Below are 20,901 nucleotides of genomic sequence, written 5' to 3'. Positions count from 1 at the left end.
GAGGGGGGGTCCCCGACAACGCTCTACACTGAATTCGGAAACTTCTCGATTACGCTTTACGATAAATTCCAAGTGGCCACAACGCATTACGTAGAATTAAAAAGGCGAATACGCTCTACGCAAAATGCGCCGAGCGGTCCGTCTACGCTCTACGTAGAATTAAAATGGCCGATTACGCTCTACGGAAAAGGGCTTCGGGCCCCCCTTTGTGCACCCAAAGTTGGAGCTGTGCAACCAACTTTTTTCTGTGGGTGCACCCAAATATTTTCGTAGGTTTACGTATGTAAAGATGTTAAATATACAATAGTATACAGCATATTCTTTAGATTTAAGTGTCAGAAAAGTAATAAAATCCATATTGACCTGACCCATGGAAGAGGTCCTGCATGCCTTTTTCCGTAAGGCGTAATCAGGCCTTTTTAGCCTTCGTAATCCGTAGTCAGCCTCCCCAAAATCATCGTAATTCGTAATCAGTTACTGTGCATTGTCCGTAATGCGTTTAATTGGTCGTTTTTTTATTCTATGTAAAGCGTAGGCAGTTACCTTTCTGAAACGTATTAAAAACGTAATTCATAAGGATGATTTAATGTAATTCTGATGACGTAATTCGTAATTGGCGGTGAAAATTTGGAGTAATTGGCAATCACTACAACCCCACCCCCCATGCAAGCCCTCATCTGCCACTGGTCTACCAGGGCAGGGCTGGAAATACTGGGTGCATGTGCACCTTAGTGCACCCAAATTTGGAGCTGTGCACCCAATTTTTTGCTCAGGGTGCACCAGTGCACCCAAATATTTTTGTAGGTTTACATACATAAAGCTGTAATTAATAAATAGACACTAGTAGTATACAGCATGTTGTTAACATCTAAGTGTTAGAAAAATAATAAAATCATTCTTTTAGTATTTTTCTTTAGTAATTAAACATGATTAGTTTTTTCTGACATTCTACATATTTTATTTCATATGGTGCACCCACAGAAAATTTTGTGCACCCATTTTTTTAGGTTGGGTGCACCAGTGCTCCTATTGCCAAAAATGAATTTCGAGCCCTGCAGGGGCTCAGTGCTCAAACACAGCTGACTCAGAGAATCCAACATGTGGTTCCCATACTGATATATACTGATCTGACCCATGGAGACTTCAGCCAACCCTGTTTTCCAAACAGGCCACTCCTGGTAAGTAGGACTAGTCAATCATGCCTGCTTACTAGTGTTCTAGCGGCCTGAAATTTTTTTGGGGGCATCTCAATTTGGTTTGACAAAAATTTCATGGAAATTTTTTTTAATTTTCACCTTCTAAAACACTAGTTCCTTTTGAGGGGCAAATTTTGCTGGTAGACTAAGCTCAGTTTAATAACATTTCTTTTCGATATCTTTGCACATCAATTTTGCCTTTCAAGGATGAGGGAATGGGCAAAAAATGTTATGAAAGGCAAATTCTGTCCAATGACAGAAAGAGGGGCCACAGCTGATGTGGAGAATCCAACATGTGGTTCCCATACTGACCTGTCTGACCCATGAAGACTTCTGTTTTCCAAACAGGCCACTCCTGGTAAGTAGTTGCTGGTTAAACACGCCTGCTATATTACATACAGTGAAGACTTCTGTAGCCTGGATGCCAGACTCCACGCAACAAAATACTGTCATCACCCACGGTGAATAGACTGGATATTACATTTTATAATACATGGAATGCCACCCATACATGTATAACTACAAGGCCATTAGGCACATGGCTTCATTACATTGAATGAGTTGTTACACCTAACCCCTGAATATCTAACTCTAAACATTGATTAAAGCTATCTAATGATAATGCCCCAGGCCTATACTGTACTTGGTGACAGCGAGTTCCACTCTGCGATAGTTATAGGAAAGAACAAGCTTTTGAACACCTCAATCCTTGGTTGAGATGTCGATGAGATACCTGGGAGCCTACGATGTCTGGTTGCCAGGCTAAGCTCCCCTAACCCAGCCCAGCCTACGATGTCTGGCTGCCAGGCTAAGCTCCCCTAACCCAGCCCAGCCTACGATGTCTGGTTGCCAGGCTAACTCCTCTAACCCAGCCCAGCCTACGATGTCTGGTTGCCAGGCTAAGCTCCTCTAACCCAGCCCAGCCTACGATGTCTGGCTGCCAGGCTAAGCTCCTCTAACCCAGCCCAGCCTACGATGTCTGGTTGCCAGGCTAAGCTCCTCTAACCCAGCCCAGCCTACGCTGTCTGGCTGCCAGGCTAAGCTCCCCTAACCCAGCCTAGGCTACGATGTCTGGTTGCCAGGCTAACTCCTTTAACCCAGCCCAGCCTACGATGTCTGGTTGCCAGGCTAAGCTCCCCTAACCCAGCCCAGCCTACGATGTCTGGTTGCCAGGCTAAGCTCCTCTAACCCAGCCCAGGCGACTGTACTTGTGCAGTGACCATGACTGATGATATTGACCAGGGGCAGAGCCTGGGTTTAAGAAAGTGATCCCACTTCCTCCGGGATCACCCACGGCTCCTTCACTTCAAAGCCTTTCTGGGCGCCTTGAAAAGGTGTCCGTTCCACCGGTGCTGACATTGAAACTGAGCCCAAATGTTCAAAAGTCGAGAGATTGGCGAAATTTGACGAACTGCGTGTCAAGAGTCAACTCCTGTTCTCAGATGTGTTTAACAATAAATAGTACACAGTATCGAGGTCACCGGGAAGTTGCACAATTACACGTTTATTACATAAGGCCGAATGAACCTGATTCTGTGGATGGCATCCGCTGCAAACTCAAAATATGAATGCAAGAATTTGAATCTAGGTAGCCCAGTGTGCTACCTGAATGCTCTCCCCCCCAAAATCATGCCCACTTGCTTGTACCACTGTAGCCTGCATATGCTTTTTAATTTTAGATATTCATGGCTATTACTAGTATCAATTAACTAAAGGCTGTTAGAAATATTGTCAAAAGCTTATGTATGTAACATTACTTAATTTGAGGAAAGTAGTAACTTATTGGTAGTGGGGCAACCTAAAATTCTGATGGGCATTACCTAATTTTTGCCGTAGGTTGCCCACTGGGCAACCTGGTTCAAAAAAGTATTTTGTACACTGGTGAAGTTTTTACTCACTTGGCAGGTAATTTCTTCATCTCCCTCAGCAGAGTGATGGCTGCCTGCACCATTACAATGGGAGTGGTCACGTAGCCGGCCTCTGGAACAGGAGAGAGCAGTCTGACATCAATGGACCTATCACATTATTACATCACAGTTTGTTTACCTGTTCTAAAGAAAACAGTAGGATCATCACAATCAAACATCATAACAGTTCTACTAGTATTTTTCAAATATTAAGTAACATTAGGCCACACCAATTTAATTTGTTGTTTCTTGGATTTTTTCAGAAAAAATTGAAGCGACAGGGAAAACAAAACAGGCCAAGGCACCCCATGAAGGCCAGAAATGTTACGATATGAGCCATGAAGTCAACATACCAGGCAGTTCTAACTGTATTTTTTAAATATTTAGCAGCCTCTGGAAAGAGACAGTTCTGACGTCAACTCTACTGGCAGGAGATGTGGCAAACCCCCACAGAGCCATTAGGATGAGCTTACAGAGTCACAAATCACTGTCAAACATAGCCTTAGGCCACACCAATTTAATTTCTTGGTTAACGGATTTTTCTAGAAGAATAATGGAGCGGGCGGGTGAAAAAAATAAAAAATAGAAAAAGGCCTAGGCATCCTATTTAATATGGCCAAAAATGGCACGATAGGAGCCAATGAAGTTAACACACCAGACTGGTTCAAAATTTAAACAATTATAGATTTTTAGCTTTTAATAAATACCTTTGCATTGAAAGATGGAATAACTGTAACAACTAGGAAGAAAAGGACTGTTTTCAACTGTTCAGGGCAAAATATGAGCATTTTGCACTTGATTCTGAAATTTTATTTTTATTTTCAAATCAGAAAAAAATGAAGCGGGCGAATCCGTTAACCAAGAAATTAAATTGGTGTGGCCTTACCTCTATATTCAAAAATATTTAACGTTCTGAGTTTCTGATGCCAATGCCACTGGCGAAAGATGTGATACATGTACATGTACATGTAAATCCCCAAAGAGCCATTACGACCAGCTTACACAGCCACAAATCACTGTTGAACACCATGTGTGATCATCACAGTCAAACATAACGACAGTTCTTACTGTATTCGAAAAATATTTGGTTAAGCTAAGAAAGAGAGAAAGCCTCTTGAAGGAGACCGTTCTGAGTTTCTGACGTCAATTCTACTGGAAGAAGATGTGACAAACCCCTACACAGTCATTTAGCTTAGAACTGGCTTAGAGAGCAACAAATCACAGTCGAATGAGGGCCTGCAAGGGGGGGGGGGTCCCGACAACGCTCTACGCTGAATTCGGAAACCCTCAAATACGCTTTACGATAAATTCCAAGTGGCTACAACGCATTACATAGAATTAAAACAGCGAATACGCTCTACGCAAAATGCGAAGAGCGGTCCGTCTACGCTCTACGTAGAATTAAAACGGCTGATTACGCTCTACGGAAAAGGGCTTGCGGGCCCCCTTGAATTCCACATGGGATCGTCGCAATCAGACATTATGGGTTTATCTGTATTTCTACGAATATTTAGTAGCTACGAAAGAGAGAATCTAAAACTTCCTCTGGCAAGAGAGAGTACTGACGTCAATTCTACTGGCAGGAGGCTTGACAAAATCGCAATGGAGTCGTTAAGACTAGCTTACAGATGCACAAATCACCGCTGGTACACTACCAGGGGTTTTTCTAAACCGGGGAATAAGGGCGCTGCTCCCTCAGGTCAATTTTCAGATTGAACCCCTAAGTGGCTACTAGTACACAACATTAAGTCTTTCTCAAATGATCTTTTTCCAGTGAAAATATAAAACAAAACATCATAACAATCAATCTCTTATGCATTCTAGCATTACAAACTGGGTTACTCTTGTAAAAATTTGCTTCGCTCCCTCACCATGCTAGACTAAGTGATCTTCTCCTTCATGCTAATTTTTTTTTAGAAAAACCCTTGACTACGTAGCATCATAACAATCAAACACAACAACCATTCTAACTGTATTTTTTATTATTTAGTAGCTACGAAATAGGCTCTTAAAAGCCTTTAGTTACATTTTTCTGTAACAGATAGACGAAAAAGATTATTAGGATCATCGTGATGCCATATGTCAGTTTTGCTGTCAACTTGCATCCTAACAATCAAACACAACGGTTTTAAATGTATGTTAGATTTAAATTTAGTGACTAGGGATTAGACTATTAACAGCGTTTAGTTTTATTTAATATCTGAAACAGATAGAGGAAAAAGATTATTAGGATCATCGTGATGCCATATGTCAGTTTTCCTGTCAACTTGCATCCTAACAATCAAACACAACGGTTCTAAATTTTTAGATTTAAATTTAGTGACTAGGGATTAGACTATTAACAGCGTTTAGTTTTATTTGTCTGAAACAGATAGAGGAAAAAGATTATTAGGATCATCGTGATGCTATATGTCAGATTTACTGTCAACTTGTCAGCCTGGCACCCCGGATACAAGATGCATGTCCCCTCGCTTGGAAAACCTCATCTTATTCCCATTCCTGGAGCAGCCCTGTGCGCGGAAAATTGAACATAAGTCATTTTGCGCGGCGGGTGTATTGGAGGGTGAGCCTGCGGCAGTCACACCTGACTCAGATGGGTCCCCTCTATGCATCATCCTGCCACTGTACATAACTCACACACGCAGGAACAGGTGGCAAATATTAACTGGCAGCAGTGAAGCTCACACTGTGGGCTATATAGGGAACCGTGCTTCACACACAAGCCAGGGAACCATGTTTCACACACAAGCCAGGGAACCATGTTTCACACATACAAGCTCACACTGAACCAAGCTCACACCCGCTGGAACAGGTGGAAAATATTAACTGGCACCAGCAAAGCTCACACTGTGGGCTATATTATAGGGAACCATGTTTCACACACAAGCCATGCAAGGAACCATGTTTCACACACAAGCCAGGGAACCATGTTTCACACACAAGCCAGGGAACCATGTTTCACACACAAGCCAGGGAACCATGTTTCACACACAAGCCAGAGAACCATGTTTCACACACAAGCCAGGGAACCATGTTTCACACACAAGCCAGGGAACCACGTTTCACACACAAGCCAGGGAACCACGTTTCAAACACAAGCCAGGGAACCACGTTTCACACACAAGCCAGGGAACCATGTTTCACACACAAGCCAGGGAACCATGTTTCACACACAAGCCAGGGAACCACGTTTCACACACAAGCCAGGGAACCATGTTTCACACACAAGCCAGGGAACCACGTTTCACACACAAGCCAGGGAACCATGTTTCACACACAAGCCAGGGAACCACGTTTCACACACAAGCCAGGGAACCATGTTTCACACACAAGCCAGGGAACCATGTTTCACACATACAAGCTCACACTGTGGGCCAGGGAACCATGTGCATGCCCGTAGCAATGATTTTGAGTGCGGGGGCTCTTCCCACTGCTTGAGGGGACCAGCGAGCGCCAAAGGCGCGAGGTTCCTAAAAATGAACCTTAAAAAATGGCATTTCGTGCATTTTTAAGAGGATTTTTTGCCACCTTTTTGGCAAATCAGAAAATAATGAAGAGGCGAATCCAAGAACCAACAAAATAATCAAATTGCTGTAGCCTAACCAGCACATTGGAAACAGTCATTAGGCCACACCAATTCAATTTGTTGCTTCTCGGCCCCAACGGTTGAAAAAAGTCCTTTTCTTCCTAGTTCTTAAGTTTTCCAATGTAACAATGCAATTTTGTTTCATTAAAAGTTCAAAATCTATTGTTTTAATTATAAACCAGCCTGGTATGTTCACTTCATTGCTAGCTCATATTGTAACATTTCCGGCTATCATGGGGTGCCTTGGCCTGTTTTGTTTTTTTTTCCACCCTGTCGCTCCTGATTTTTTCTGAAAAGATCCAAGAACCAACAAATCAAATTGGTGTAGCCTAACCAGCACATTGGCAACAGTCATTACTGTAGGAATCATGTAGTGAGATGTCTTTATTCTAAATCCTATACAAATTGCACGTTGCCACTTAATAGGCCCGCGGAATCTCTCCACAGATAACATGCTGTAGACGGAAAGGTCACAGAATAATGGACAGAAATCCCCCCATTACTCATGTTTATGACTGTCAGACCATTAAAGGACAACAACCGAATGAACTTTTGCCTATCCACTGGGAGTGAAGACATCATTTTCCAAAAACTACATGTACATGTACATGTACAACTGCTATGCCAGAAACTGACTACTAAATAAATGACACTTCATAGCAGGAAAGGTAAAAATAACTAGAAAGGCAAAGCAAATGCATAATGTTTACCTCAAACACATTCATATACATGTATATGGTGACTGGAGTCTAAATCCCTCCTGCTATGAAATTGCAACATGATGCAACCCAACACTAGTTACCATGGTGACAGACATCTGCCCTGAAATCGCATTGGATGCCTTTAAAACTATTTTTAACTGCAGGGAGGAGAAATGGCCAGGCTCGTGACCCCCAGAGACACCGCAGAGGAGAGACCAGGCAGACTGGCTCCCCGAAATCTCTCATCCTCCCTGCTCAAGTACCATGTAATGAAGGAGGTGCTGCAACAGGTGAGGGCTTAGGGGGCTGTCTTCTGCAGGGCACAGCGCAGTGATAGGGCTTTCCTATGTTAATATATGGGAATTATGTCAAAACAACGTGGTCAACATTCATATACCTGAGTTTTAGGCTTTGAAGAACATACATTGGCAGGGTAGGCCAACCTCTCAAGTCTCCATTCCCAAAAAATGAAAAAATCCTACGTACCTAAACCATGCGAGAATTCTACCCAAACATTGAGAAGTGACCCCTGACCCCTCTGGACAGCTGATGACCGCATGTAAACCTATATCTTCTTCAGCGAGCCAGACAACACATACATGGCTGCAAGTCTGTTTTTTCACCAAAATGAAAATACTACAACCCTTACCTATAACATCCACGTCCAAAACAACAACATTTCCCTAGAAAAAGTCTTCTTTATATACACTCTACATTACATTGCCATCTCTATATACTAAAACTGGGCCCTCTGCACCTGCGCTATATATTACTGACCTTTGCCCTACACAACAGTTCCCCCGCATGGAACTCTCTACCACACCAGCTGCAAACAGTGTCATCACATGAGAAGTTCAAACAAGGCCTACTAAAACACATGAGGGACATGAATAAGTAGAGCACATGCGATGTTACACACTTGTTTTCTTTTCAAATACTATGTAATGTAAATGTGTATGTAATTGTACGTGATGTATTGTTATGTCTTACATGTATGTTCCCTCTCCTGGAAGAATAGCTGCCACCCTCGGGTGGGCAGCTAAAGGAGAGTTTTCCTCAATAAACCTCATCCTCACTCACAAACTCATCAACAACTACTGTAACAGTTCCACAATCTCATACCTTTGCCAAATGATGTCAGGCTTGACGATTGTTGAAGAGTTATAAATGTTTATCATTGATTAGGCCATGTTGATTTGATTATATGGATGACATCCGCGCGCGCATGAATTTTCGGCTGTTTCCAAAAAAAAAAGTTTTCAACCATACTGTAAATCGTACAAAACAGTTGCAAAATGAGCAAAAATATACCGTAAGTTACAAAAAAATAAGTAAAAACTATACCAATGTCGTAGAATGCCAAAATCAAATGAAACAAGACGAAATTGTAAGGAAATGAACTTGAAGATTAGATTATTCGCCAACCCATATTCTGTCCCCATATTCTGTCCCATTTGTTCAACCCTTATGACCACGTAGATTTCATAATGAAAACAACTTTTTTTTTTTGCAAACCTTTTTTTTATTCGCACGCGCGCATCAGTTTTGGGGCTCCCGGAGGATGTCATCCATATAATCAAATCAACATGGCCTTATGAAAACAAGATCCTCATTTGCTTGTATCATACTTGATCATTCTCTCCACCTTACGACAGTCTTATCTCATGGAAGAGGGCTATTCTATATAACTTCTTCACGATGATCCATCAACCATATCTTGAGTTTGCAGATTCTACAACAAACGCTCCTGCAGTTCCAGAACAAGCCGCTAGGGGGCCCAAACTCACGTCTCACTTCTTCCCCAGAACAAGAGCTACCTACCATCTAAATTTTGTGACCCTAGCATGTCTAGATCATGACATATCAAAACCGGAAGTTCAGCTGCATTACCATAACAAGCCGCCTGGGGACCAAAAATTTTAATTAAAGCATGGCTATTTCTTGTTCTTTTCTGAGCTGGTATTAGGTACTTGCTACATCCACCAGTTAATAGTCATTTTGTACATCATACATAGTCTGGACATGGTCTTGTGTGTTTGAATATTTTTCTATTCATATCATATCAATCATTGAAGGTTACTGAACTTTCATTTCATATGAAAAAGCTGTAACCTTCAATACTGTTACTCTTGAATGATGACTGGTTTATTCATTAAAAAAAAACATTTTGAATATGGCTGACCCTTGGCAGTAGTGATGCAATTTAAGGTTCAGGTCCGGATTCAAGTCCAGAGGTTTAGGTTCAGTTCTAGACTTGTAAGTCCGGACCTAAACCCATGGCACATACAAAATTGCATGTTGGCAACCTTGCAATGTTGTTTGGGTGAAATTTTGGCCACATAACATGGAGGCCGACACTTGACGATGCCCGATGGAAATGTTTTCTTTGTTTTGCAGCAAAGATTTTACAATCTATGGAAGGCTTTAGGTGGTTTGGAACGAAAAGGGGTATGTGACATGGTCTTTTATGGTAATAAGCCCGGACTCGGTTCTTGACTTTTAAGGTTTTTTTGGACTTGAACCTAAACATTCTTACAAGTCCGGATCCAAGTGCAGTGAACCGGTATGCATCACTACTCCGAGCACAGTCGTATCATGTGATCTATGTGGCCCCCTTCCGTCCTTTGTTACTGGCCTGATTTCCAATATTTCTGCTCCGTTGATGACTGATCCTGGCCTTTCTGTGCTGCAGGCTGTTTCTCTGCTCGTGTATCACTACAAATGGGTCTATCTATAGCGTGCTGCCGGACATTTGGTCTCGCTAGAACGGACTCTACCATTAATATTCCACAGTATTCTGCTCCTTTGGCCATCATCAGCGTCGGTGGCGTAACGGTTAGAGCATGGGATTCAGAACCAACTGGTCCCAGGTTCGATACTCACCATGGCCCGACATTGTGCCCTTGGGAAAGGCACTTAATACGACTTCCCTCCATGTACGTGTAGTGACGCCCACCGAGTCTCTTTGGCTGATCTGTCAAAATGTGTGCCAAAAACACACTACAGGTTTAGTGTGCCGATGTGCAACTTATTTTACACCAAACAACCTGTTACCCCTAACCTTTGCACATCTAACTGTAGGAGTTGTTTACAGCTTTCTAGTGATGATGCCCCAACTATAGTTATTTAAAGTATGGCTGAATTTTTCCATAATATATCATCTAGCTAGCCGGTTCAGCACCAAGGACAGACCTGTCAACCCAAGGATTTTGTATCCACACAACTTCATATTCTTTAGCATAACCTGGATTTGTCACCAAACCTCTCTGAGTGTTTCTCTGAAAGTACGTCACTTCACGTTGTTCCCTTGATAGATGGTTTTGGTTTTTAAAAATGGTTTTTATTGTCCAAACAGTACCCATGCAGTTGCAGCCTTTATACGGCTGAATTGATGCAGGGTATCACATAATGATCAATACAAATCACAGCAATTACAACAATCAAATAATACACATGATACACATATTTATTCCACAATTATTTTTTGTGAAACTGTCGCAAGGGTCTGTGCGGCTGCCATTCGGCGCCACAAGGTGACCTCAATACGACTTTCCCCAACCGAAGTTAGGTACCCATTCACACCTGGGTGGAGTGAGGAAAGTCGTGTAAAGTGCCTCTCCCAAGGGCACAACGTCAGGACGCATGTTCAGACATGTACCGGGTACGACTCGGAATCAAACCCGGGTCTCCCCGCTTCATAGTCGATTGCTCTAACCACTACACCACTGTGGCGAGGGATGACAGTTGATCCTCTGGTCTGATGTTCACATTAGCCCTGCATTAGACAGAGCCTTACTGCTCACATATCTGGGCTTCCAAGGCCTTAGGAGTCCCTGTAGATGTGCTGGGAGCTTTAGTGTGGAGACCGATCACTGAGGGAGAGTGCCTAGCAGCACGTTGGGTGAATGTACTGCGCCTGCATGAAACCCTGATTTTTCATGGTTTTCGTTGGATTTTTGGTCAACGTTTATAGATGACTTCCTCTGGAGACCCTAAATCTAATGCTAGCGTGTGAAAAAAACAACAAGAAGGACCGAAAAAGATGCCTAGATTGAAATGTACATACTAATGGACGACAAATGTTAGGACACTTGAACTTGAATGAGAGAACACAGTGTAACAACTAACCTTTTATTCGTCATGAAAACAGTAATAAATCAGTGGAACAGCAGTTGTCGTCCTGTCCCGTTTCTTTCCCTTCATGACACCTTCCATTAACCAACTGTCGTGACCAGCCTTTGGTCATACCATAATTACAGAAAGCAGAATTTCTTGACAGTTTTTCTTCTGGGAACAGGCTAAACAAAATCAATGCGCGCACGGACGCCATCCATAAAAACTACTTGCTCTGGCCTTCCTCTCTTCCTTCCATTCCACAACTTCACCTGATTCACATTGATGGACGACTTCAGGGCCCCCCGTCTCGCATACATCCATATCCAGGCCGCGCCGGTCACCATTAAAAGTGGATCTGTCTCCCCAAGATGGAGACACTTGATCTCCGCGATACCCACTGCAATTGCAGAGCCTCTCACTAAAGCCCGGCCAGACCAGGGCTCAAAATACTTTGATGAAGGTTAGACATCCAGGTAACCAAAAAAACAGTAACTCAAGGATATGATATGATTTGATATGATTTTGGAAACTGTCAGACGTTTCAGGTAGCATCCACTACCTTTCGTCAGTGACACTAAGAGTTGTCAGAAAGGCAGGTATATAAGTACGCACTATTGATTGAAGGGCTCGAAATACTTGTTTCTGCTTACCTGCACTGGTGCATGTAGGAATTATGGACCACACGAAAAACTGTTCTGAAACCATTGCCATTATTTCTTTTTTTACTTCACAGGTGGTAACAGGGAATGCAGCAAATAAGAAGTCACACGCACCTACATGTAAATCCAGGACATGGTCCAGTGCAGGTAAAGTGCAAGTCGACATATTATTAATAAGATATACCTGCACAGCTCCAATTTTACCTGCACAATACTGCAGTGTGCCTGGGAAGTTGGTGTGTTACGCCAAAGGGCAGATATAGCGGTTATACCGGCTATACAGATACAGAAGCTGGTGTGTTACGCCGTAGGGCGGTTATACCGGCTATACAGATACAGAAGCTGGTGTGATACGCTGAAGGGCGGTTATACCGGCTATACAGGTACAGAAGCTGGTGTGTTACGCCGAAGGGCAGTTATACCGGCTATACAGGTACAGAAGCTGGTGTGTTACGCCGTAGGGCGGTTATACAGATACAGAAGCTGGTGTGTTACGCCGAAGGGCGGTTATACCGGCTATACAGATACAGAAGCTGGTGTGTTACGCCGTAGGGTGGTTATACAGATACAGAAGCTGGTGTGTTACGCTGAAGGGCGGTTATACCGGCTATACAGATACAGAAGCTGGTGTGTTACGCCGAAGGGCGGTTATACTGGCTATACAGATACAGATACAGAATTTCCAGCCCTGACAATCCTGGCTAAAGCCCCGGCCAGACATATGGTGGACCCCGGTCGGGATAATTTGTTGCTTCCCCGTTGGTCCCCGGATGAACCACCGGCGTTTTACAGGTCAGACCTGGTGCCTGGGTGTCTGTCCCGGCGACGGCTCTGAATGCCAAGTGCGGCCACTTCCACGCCGATCCACCTGACGGCATCTCCTGCTTTCTCATAGCATCCAAAGTAATATCAAAACAAAATATATTCTGGATGAGGAAATCATCTGTTTTATTCCTCCGTCCATGATCTTGTATAATATATTATCTTGCAAACATTACTGCATCTAAATACCAGACAGTCAAATAATGTTTTAATCTGTATGCAGTGTTACTATGTTCTGTATCTGTTACAGTATAGCCGGTATACATGTAAACCGCCCTTCTTGACTTAATGTATTTTGTATATTTATGTATGGTAGAGGGCCCCACTGAAAAGCAGGGTTATCAGTCACTGAGTGGGCAACCCTACATTGAAAGATAGAACGTGCGAATTCTGTAATCATTTATATGTTGAAAACGAGATACAGTACTTGACTGTACATTATATTATTTATTTAAGATGAACGCCATGAGCTATTCGATACTTTACAATTAGACAAGATATGTAAGAAAATGTCAAAGCAGGACATGTTTAAACACTTGATGTCACACAAGAACGAATGTATTGTAGACAAACTATGTAATTATGTTTCCAAATGTTTCAAAAAGAGAGAAGAAAGGGCAACTAACAGTAGATGATAGGTAGTATCAGGGCTCGTGACTGCGACTGATTTGGTCGCATATGCGCCCAAAATTTTGACGGTGCGACTACATTTGAAATCACGGTCGCACGGTGCGCCAATAAAAATTTTAGCCTATTCATTCCATTGTCGGCACAATCTTGTGAATTGACGATGAATTGTCGATCTCGCCATGACGCCGCAAAGAAAACGCTGTCAGTGGTAGAAAATCTGACACCCCACTGGCGTTTCACAGCAAAATTTTCATGTGAACAACTCCGAATGTCTTTGTTTACATCGTGAAAGCTCACCGATACTCCTGCCGGCCGCCCGCACCCGACCTCATGGTCGCGGCATGACGCTAGTTTTCGGCAGCTCGGCGGAAAAATAATCCATCCCCAGAAGAAATGTTACGCATGAAAATAACAACTACAACTTGCTTTCCTCGTTATATGAGTTTTTGAGGCCGTAAAATGTTTAAAACCGTTGAACTTTGCTCGAAAAAACGGCTCGAAAATCTACGGCGAGACTGACAAAATGGCCGACGGTGTTTCACAACAACAGTGGTCAAAGGTCAAGATAGCATCCAAATGTACAAGATACATGATGTACTAAGTACATATTACAAGGTGCTAAAACGAAACTTTAAACGCATGAAAATATTTTTTTCGGCTACAACTGAAACAAAAATTCACTTATATTTGTATAAGCTTAATTTTCAAACATTATTGAGAAATTTTCCGAATTTATTGGTATCTTGTGTTAGTGCGGTTGGATGCTGTGATTGTGAAGTCCCTAATAGTAATACATTGGGAGAATCAGATGAGATATTAAAGATTATCATGCTTAGTATCGCGACCCGAGTGTCTCTCAAAAATTGTTTTTGAGTGGAGTTTATAGACATGATCACATTTTTATTTGTTCAGCTGTGTCAATATGTGATTTGTTTGGGAAATAGGATTTGGTTTAGTTTTTAATATATCAATGTCAGGTACACCTTTGGGAATAATTGCTCCAAGTTCCAGGTACTAAATACATGTACATTTTGTATCATGTATTTTTCACTTGTTGAACTTGTGGAAGCACCGTTGGCCCCCGGTTATGGGTCATCCGGGGAACCTATGCCCAATTTTTTCAAAATTAAGGATGCTGATAGAATTTTTTTTTTTAAGGAAATATGATCTAGCTTAGTTTTTAATATATTAACACCTTTGCAATACAATATTTTTTGTTGGTGCGCCTAGATTTTAGCCTGTGCTCCTAACTTTTTATGGTTAGGAGCACAGTGCTCCTAGGTCAAAAAGTTAATTTGGAGCCCTGTAGTATATAGTATTGTTGTAATGTATAGATTTTTAGCACTTTGCATTAGAATATAGCATTTCAGTATGAAATACTCATGTTTTTGCATACTGCATACCCTCTTGTGCATTTAGCCCATCTGGGCAAGAACATGCAATAAAGATTCATATCATTGTATATAAAATGTTTTCTTACCGACTGACCAACCGAAACAGAAGCTTTTTAGCAGCCAGGGATAGGCATGCACATGTATCACTAACTAATAGTATAGAGACTTGAGGTGGTTTGTAACATCTTTAGTCGAAACCATCCTTCCGACAGTCCCTTCGGTAAGGTATAAACTGGTCAGGTACTGAAGACCTCACATTGATCATAGAGTCATTTCTGTCTGGCAGGGTCCTCAGGTCATCCATTAGAACACCTAATCTGCAGTAATGGTACCAGGAAGCTGTTAATTTGAGTTAGATTACAGCAGTGAGGTCTGCAGCTCAGCTCTTATCACAGAACTCACGTCAGTTACACCTGTTAATCTGGTTGGTTGGGTATTTACCTCGGATGAAAAATGGAGGTATTGTTTTTGGCGTGTCTGTCTGTGTGTCTGTGTGTGTGTGTGTGTGTGTGTGTGTGTGTGTGTGTCTGTGTGTGTTTTCGCAACCTTGTAGTCAGCATAACTTCATAACGCCTTTATGAATTGTGATATTTGGTATGCTGATAAGTCTTAGGAAGACAAAGGTCAAGGTCAAATATGGGCCTCCTGGTGGCTGACCTTGGTACTGCAGCAGAACTTCCGGTTTTTGTATCTTTTGTTCTGAACATGCTATGGTCTTGACTTTTTGGTGACAGATAGCTTTTCCTGTCAGGAATAACTGGTGTAAGTTTGGTCCCCCTAGCAGCTTGTTCTGGAACTGCAGGGGACTTCCTGGCGAAATCTTTAAAAGCCAATAAGTCCAGATAGGAACAATGTATTTTCATCATACTTTGTGTGTAGGTAGCTGAGATAGAGTTGTACATAATAAAATGCAAATTATGCAAATGAGGACTTAATTTGTATAATCAAGGGGGAAATTCTATAATTACAGTGTTTTATATAATAGTTAGATTAACACAACTATACATATATTATGTTAATGTAGATGTCATTTGCATAATTAATGAGGACATGTTGAAATGAAGTATGACAAAGCAAGCCCATATTTCATGGAGGTATGAGATCTCGGAACTCTTGTTAATCTTGTTTTAAAGTTACACAAAGATCTCCGGATGATCCAACACGAAACGGTCTCTCACCACGACCTAGAGCTTTCGTCCAGCCACTCTGGTCTTCCTCAGGAGACTGACCCAGTGAGGCTTGTCACGTGGCTTCTTTGAAGTGTGACGTCAACACTGGGTCAGTCTACTGAGGAAGACCAGAGTGACTGGTCGAAAGCTCTAGGTGAGAGAACGTTTTGTGTACAGTTGGATCTTAAGTTTAAACTCCAAACAAGAAGTAGCGTGCATAGTCCAGTGGTTAGCCATTCTACCTCTGGACTAAGAGGTTGGGAGTTCGAATCCCGGCTGTTGTCACTCACCCGACATGCATGCTACTGTTTAGGGTCACAGTCCTTCGGAAGGGACGTTAACCGTGGTCCACTGTTCATTGTGCTTGTCGAAAAGAGCTAGGGGAATTTCCCCGGTACAATGAACCTGTAAATACTGTACATAGCGTCTGTCTTCTCTGTCAGGACCATAAGAAGATAAGCTCTTCAATGAGCTAAACTGGTTCGAAATCACTTCTACTTTCTTTTTTTTTAGTCATGGTGGGAATTTTTGCAGACCGGTGATAAAGCAGTAGTGTAGTGCTATGTCCGGAAAATAACGTATGCATAGATCTCAGAACTCATACTTAACTCTGCAGGCGTCATAAAATAACCAATTACGCCCCGGCTTCCACTTCCAGCAGACCATTTACTGGCGCGTTTACACCTCCGAGACGTCGGACGTCCTCGCGTAAAACTGCCGCTCCGGGCGACAGATAGACAAGTTGTTATTCCTGCTCAATTTGGAATAACGTGGTCTATAAAAAGTGTTCCTCAGACCTTGGCACCGTTTGGATAGCAGGAGTTGTATAAAAACACAGAAGATGTGGGTGTGGTGAGATAGCTATAGGCAGCACAGACCTGGGCTGGAAATACCACCTGCATATAGCTTAGTGTATTCTGTATCTGTATCGGTACAGCCGGTATAACCGCCCTTCGGCGTAACACACCAGCTTCTGTATCTGTGTAGCCGGTATAACCGCCCTTCGGCGTAACACACCAGCTTCTGTATCTGTATAGCCGGTATAACTGCCCTTCAGCGTAACACACCAGCTTCGCAGGCACGCGGCGCGGTGGCAGCTACAAATGTAGCTATATTATTATTACACCAAATAACCTGTCACACCCAATCTTTGCACATTTAATTGCAGAGTTCCACTCTACGATAGTTCCTGGAAAATACGAGTTTGTGAACACCTCAATTCTTGGTTGATAACTCTGACATTTGAAGGCATGACTGTTTCTTGATCTTTTCTGGGTTGGTATCAGATACTTAGAGCTGTGCGGGTATTTCTGATATCTACCTGCATTGGCTGTTACCACATGAGGTATAAAACAACGCAATGGCGATGGCTTCTGATCAGTATGACCCATACATTCCAAATTTATAGTGGTGCAGGTAAAATCTGAATGGTGCAGCCCGTGCAGGTAATGTTACCTGGTCCAGTGCAGGTAAGCATACAAAATAATTTTGAGCCGTGCAGACATACATGTATGTTGTGTCTGACTGCTGCGTATGATGATGTACATCTTGAGTCCACGGATATCTTAGACCGCGAAACACGCTGGTGGGAACGGGGTGTTAAAGAGGCAATATATGAAAGAATGTACAACCCCACCCTCAACGGGGAAGGGGGGCTATGGGTGGATCTCTCCGGCACTTGTGATTTGGCACTCCCAGCCCCGAGGACAGACAACAGGAGCTTTCTGACTAATTTGCATTATCTTGTCTTGACTTGTCTGACTTTTGTTCCTTTTTTGACTTCCAAAAATTTGTCTTCACTTTATTTGCATATCAATCAATAGTTTGTGCTTATAAACCTGCATTTCCCCTCTGGTCTCTCAGTCACTGACAAAAGCTAGTGGATACTAGCTGAAACGTCTGACATTTTCAAAATCATATCCAGTTGCTTGAGTAACTACTTTTTGGCGATGATGTACATTATTTATTGCCTGGTGCAATTTGATGTAAGATTATACATAGTTTGAGAGATATTACTAGTAGTATTTACAACATATCCAGATCTCTGTTCAATCAAAAACTTCGAAAGCTAGCACTGGGTCATAATATTACTCTGAGGATTTTTTTTCAATTTTGAATGTCATTTTCCCATCAAATCGTGAATGGTAGAAGACTTATACAGGCTATGCATTTTAGATTCTTACTATTCTCATAAAATAATATGATTCCAACACCAGAGACTGATATAGTTTGTAAAGAAACTACAAGTTATATTATGCGCATTGTCTCTGTTCTTCAACAATACAGATAAAACTTATTTTGCCTATTCATCATATTTTTACTTTATGGCGTACTTAAGTGAAACGGAATTGTTTGCATTTTAGATTCCTGCTTCCCATTCTAGTAAAATAATATTATTGCAAAACCACAGAGTGATAGTTTGCAAAATTAAGAAACTACAAGTTATAATATTAAGCACATTTACTCTGTTATGCCAGTCAGAACTTATTTTGCCCATTCATCATATTTATTCTTTATGGTGTACTTAAGTGAAACGGAATTGTTTGTATTTTAGATTCTTGCTTCCCATTCTAGTAAAATAATAATATCATTGCAACACCACAGGCTGAAAGAAACTACAAGTTTATATATACTTTGCACATTTAGTCTGTTATGCCAGTCAGAACTTATTTTGCCTATTCATCATATTTTTCCTTTACGGCATTATTTGTATTTTAGATTCTTGCTTCCCATTCTAGTAAAATAATATTATTGCAAAACCACAGACTGAAAGAAACTACAAGTTATATATAATAATATGCACTGTTATGTCAGTCAGAACTTGTCCATTCATCATATTTTTCCTTTATGATGCGATGAAGTGAAACGGAATTGTTTCCAGGCGAAAACTACAAAGCGCCTTTTGGAATGTGGAGACATTCCATACGACTGCTATTCCCACATCAATTACCGACTCTGGCTTTAAGAGCCACAGAAGGAATGCGCGCATGTATAATGCAGAAAAAAAGAGAGACGCCTGCATGAATAATTGAGACCCACTCCTGGGAAACTGAAGTCATTTGCCCCATTAAATAGACACTATACTTCACTCTTGAAATATTTATGCTGGTTGGCTGTTCCCAGACCGTAGGGCTGGAAACCAAAGGTGGTCCGATGGCCAAGTGGGTAGAGTGCTCGCCCTGCATTCCGTAGGTCGTGAGTTCGATCCCCGGCCTAGTCATACCAAAGACTTAAAAATTGGTACATACTGCCTTCTTTGCTTAGCACTCAGCATTTGGGAAAGAGTATGGGAGTTAAACACACACCACTACCAGTGGACTAGCCCCCTGCTCTAGTGACTACTGAAAATGGAGATGGGCGCCGCCCTATGCGTCACTTGACGCGGGAAGTCTCTTTAACTTTAACTAATTTCCACTGACCACTAAAATTTAGGCTGGGACAACTAAAAACTTAAGACACTTTGGGACATTTTTGGGACATTAGACGAATAACCAACATCAGAATGTCAGCCCTTCCTTGGTTTATCAGGCACACATCCCCGGGTGCAGCTTTTGGATCTGGAAAAGTCCCCCCAAAATTTCCTGTCTACACTGCAATAATTATAGTGCGCCTGGGAGTGAACATAAACAAAATAAAGTTGACTTCAAGTTGAAGTCATACAATACTTCCCGAAAAACAGGTTGGGACAGTTCATCCTCACTTCGGGACAATCGAAATTTATTTCTGGGATATTGCTGGGATAATAGATTTATGGATTTAATTTTGTATACTTTAGAGGAGGAGGAGGGCCTTGTATAAGCATTCCATGCTTCTCCCCTCCTCCTGCACCTGTTTTATCCTTGTTTTGCATTATTTAGAATGGTTTATTGTTTATTGTGCAAATACAAACTCATCGCAGCTTATTAGCTGAATTGCGAGTTCATGTACATAAACAATCGCTCTAAAAGTTTACAAGCTGCGAACAGGTGACAATACATATTTAAAAGTTGGAATACATATTTAAATCATTAAATCATTATTATTGTTAAATCAAAATACATGTAGGAAGAAAAGTGAATTTCGAGGCCTGAAGAGACCCATTTCTTAGAACCCATTTCGGGTCCCTTTATAGTCCTGCGCTGTTTTGTTGCTCGCAACCTCCTCAACCGGCGAGGTAATGTGTTTTTACTCTCGACTTTGCAGCCTGGAAAATGACTACTTATCCTTAACTGCATCGGCCCCCCCGAAATTGTGTACAGTCAAAGATGGCGTTATCTTCACCACACCATTTGTATGTGCATAATTATCACTGCTGCACCCAGATAGGCACTGTGGAGGGATCATCTGCTGAGTCTGTTGGGAGATTTTTGAGGAATAGCAAAGAAAATACCTTTTATCATTTATCATTTCATACCAGAAACAGTTTTTTTACAAGGACCTAGGAGCTTGACTCTGAGGATCAAACGATATCATGAACAGTAAATACATGATTGTGTCTTCAAGCCTGCAAACTGACATAAGGGTTTCTTACAATACTATAAAAGAACTACAAATGCACAATGTTAACTTCACATGGTCTACCGCTCTGCTTATTCTTACTCAAACACACTCATATATATATATATATATATGGTAACCAGCCCCTCCAACTCTGTCCTGCCACTTGCTACACAATGTAACCCAATACCACAAGTTACCATGGTTACAGCCTGGGAAAATGAGTGCTTATCCTTTACTGCATC

The 20,901-nt window shown here is 41.9% G+C and overlaps 1 protein-coding gene across 3 annotated transcripts in view; it reads right to left on the bottom strand.

Moving 5' to 3' along the window:
• Nucleotides 1-20,901, bottom strand: part of LOC109484065 (saccharopine dehydrogenase-like oxidoreductase) — a 102,081-nt gene that overhangs the window by 8,278 nt on the left and 72,902 nt on the right. For all 3 annotated transcript variants that reach the window (XM_019787274.1, XM_019787276.1, XM_019787275.1), the window contains one exon: nucleotides 3,095-3,176. In XM_019787274.1, coding sequence (XP_019642833.1) covers nucleotides 3,095-3,176 — 82 coding nt within the window. The remainder of the gene's footprint in view (nucleotides 1-3,094; nucleotides 3,177-20,901) is intronic.

This window comes from Branchiostoma belcheri, unplaced genomic scaffold (genome assembly GCF_001625305.1).
Source record: "Branchiostoma belcheri isolate BF01 breed outbred unplaced genomic scaffold, Haploidv18h27 scaffold68, whole genome shotgun sequence".
Taxonomy (NCBI): domain Eukaryota; kingdom Metazoa; phylum Chordata; class Leptocardii; order Amphioxiformes; family Branchiostomatidae; genus Branchiostoma; species Branchiostoma belcheri.
Note: the sequence above shows the minus strand (reverse complement) of the source record. Positions and strands in the feature narration are given on the sequence as shown.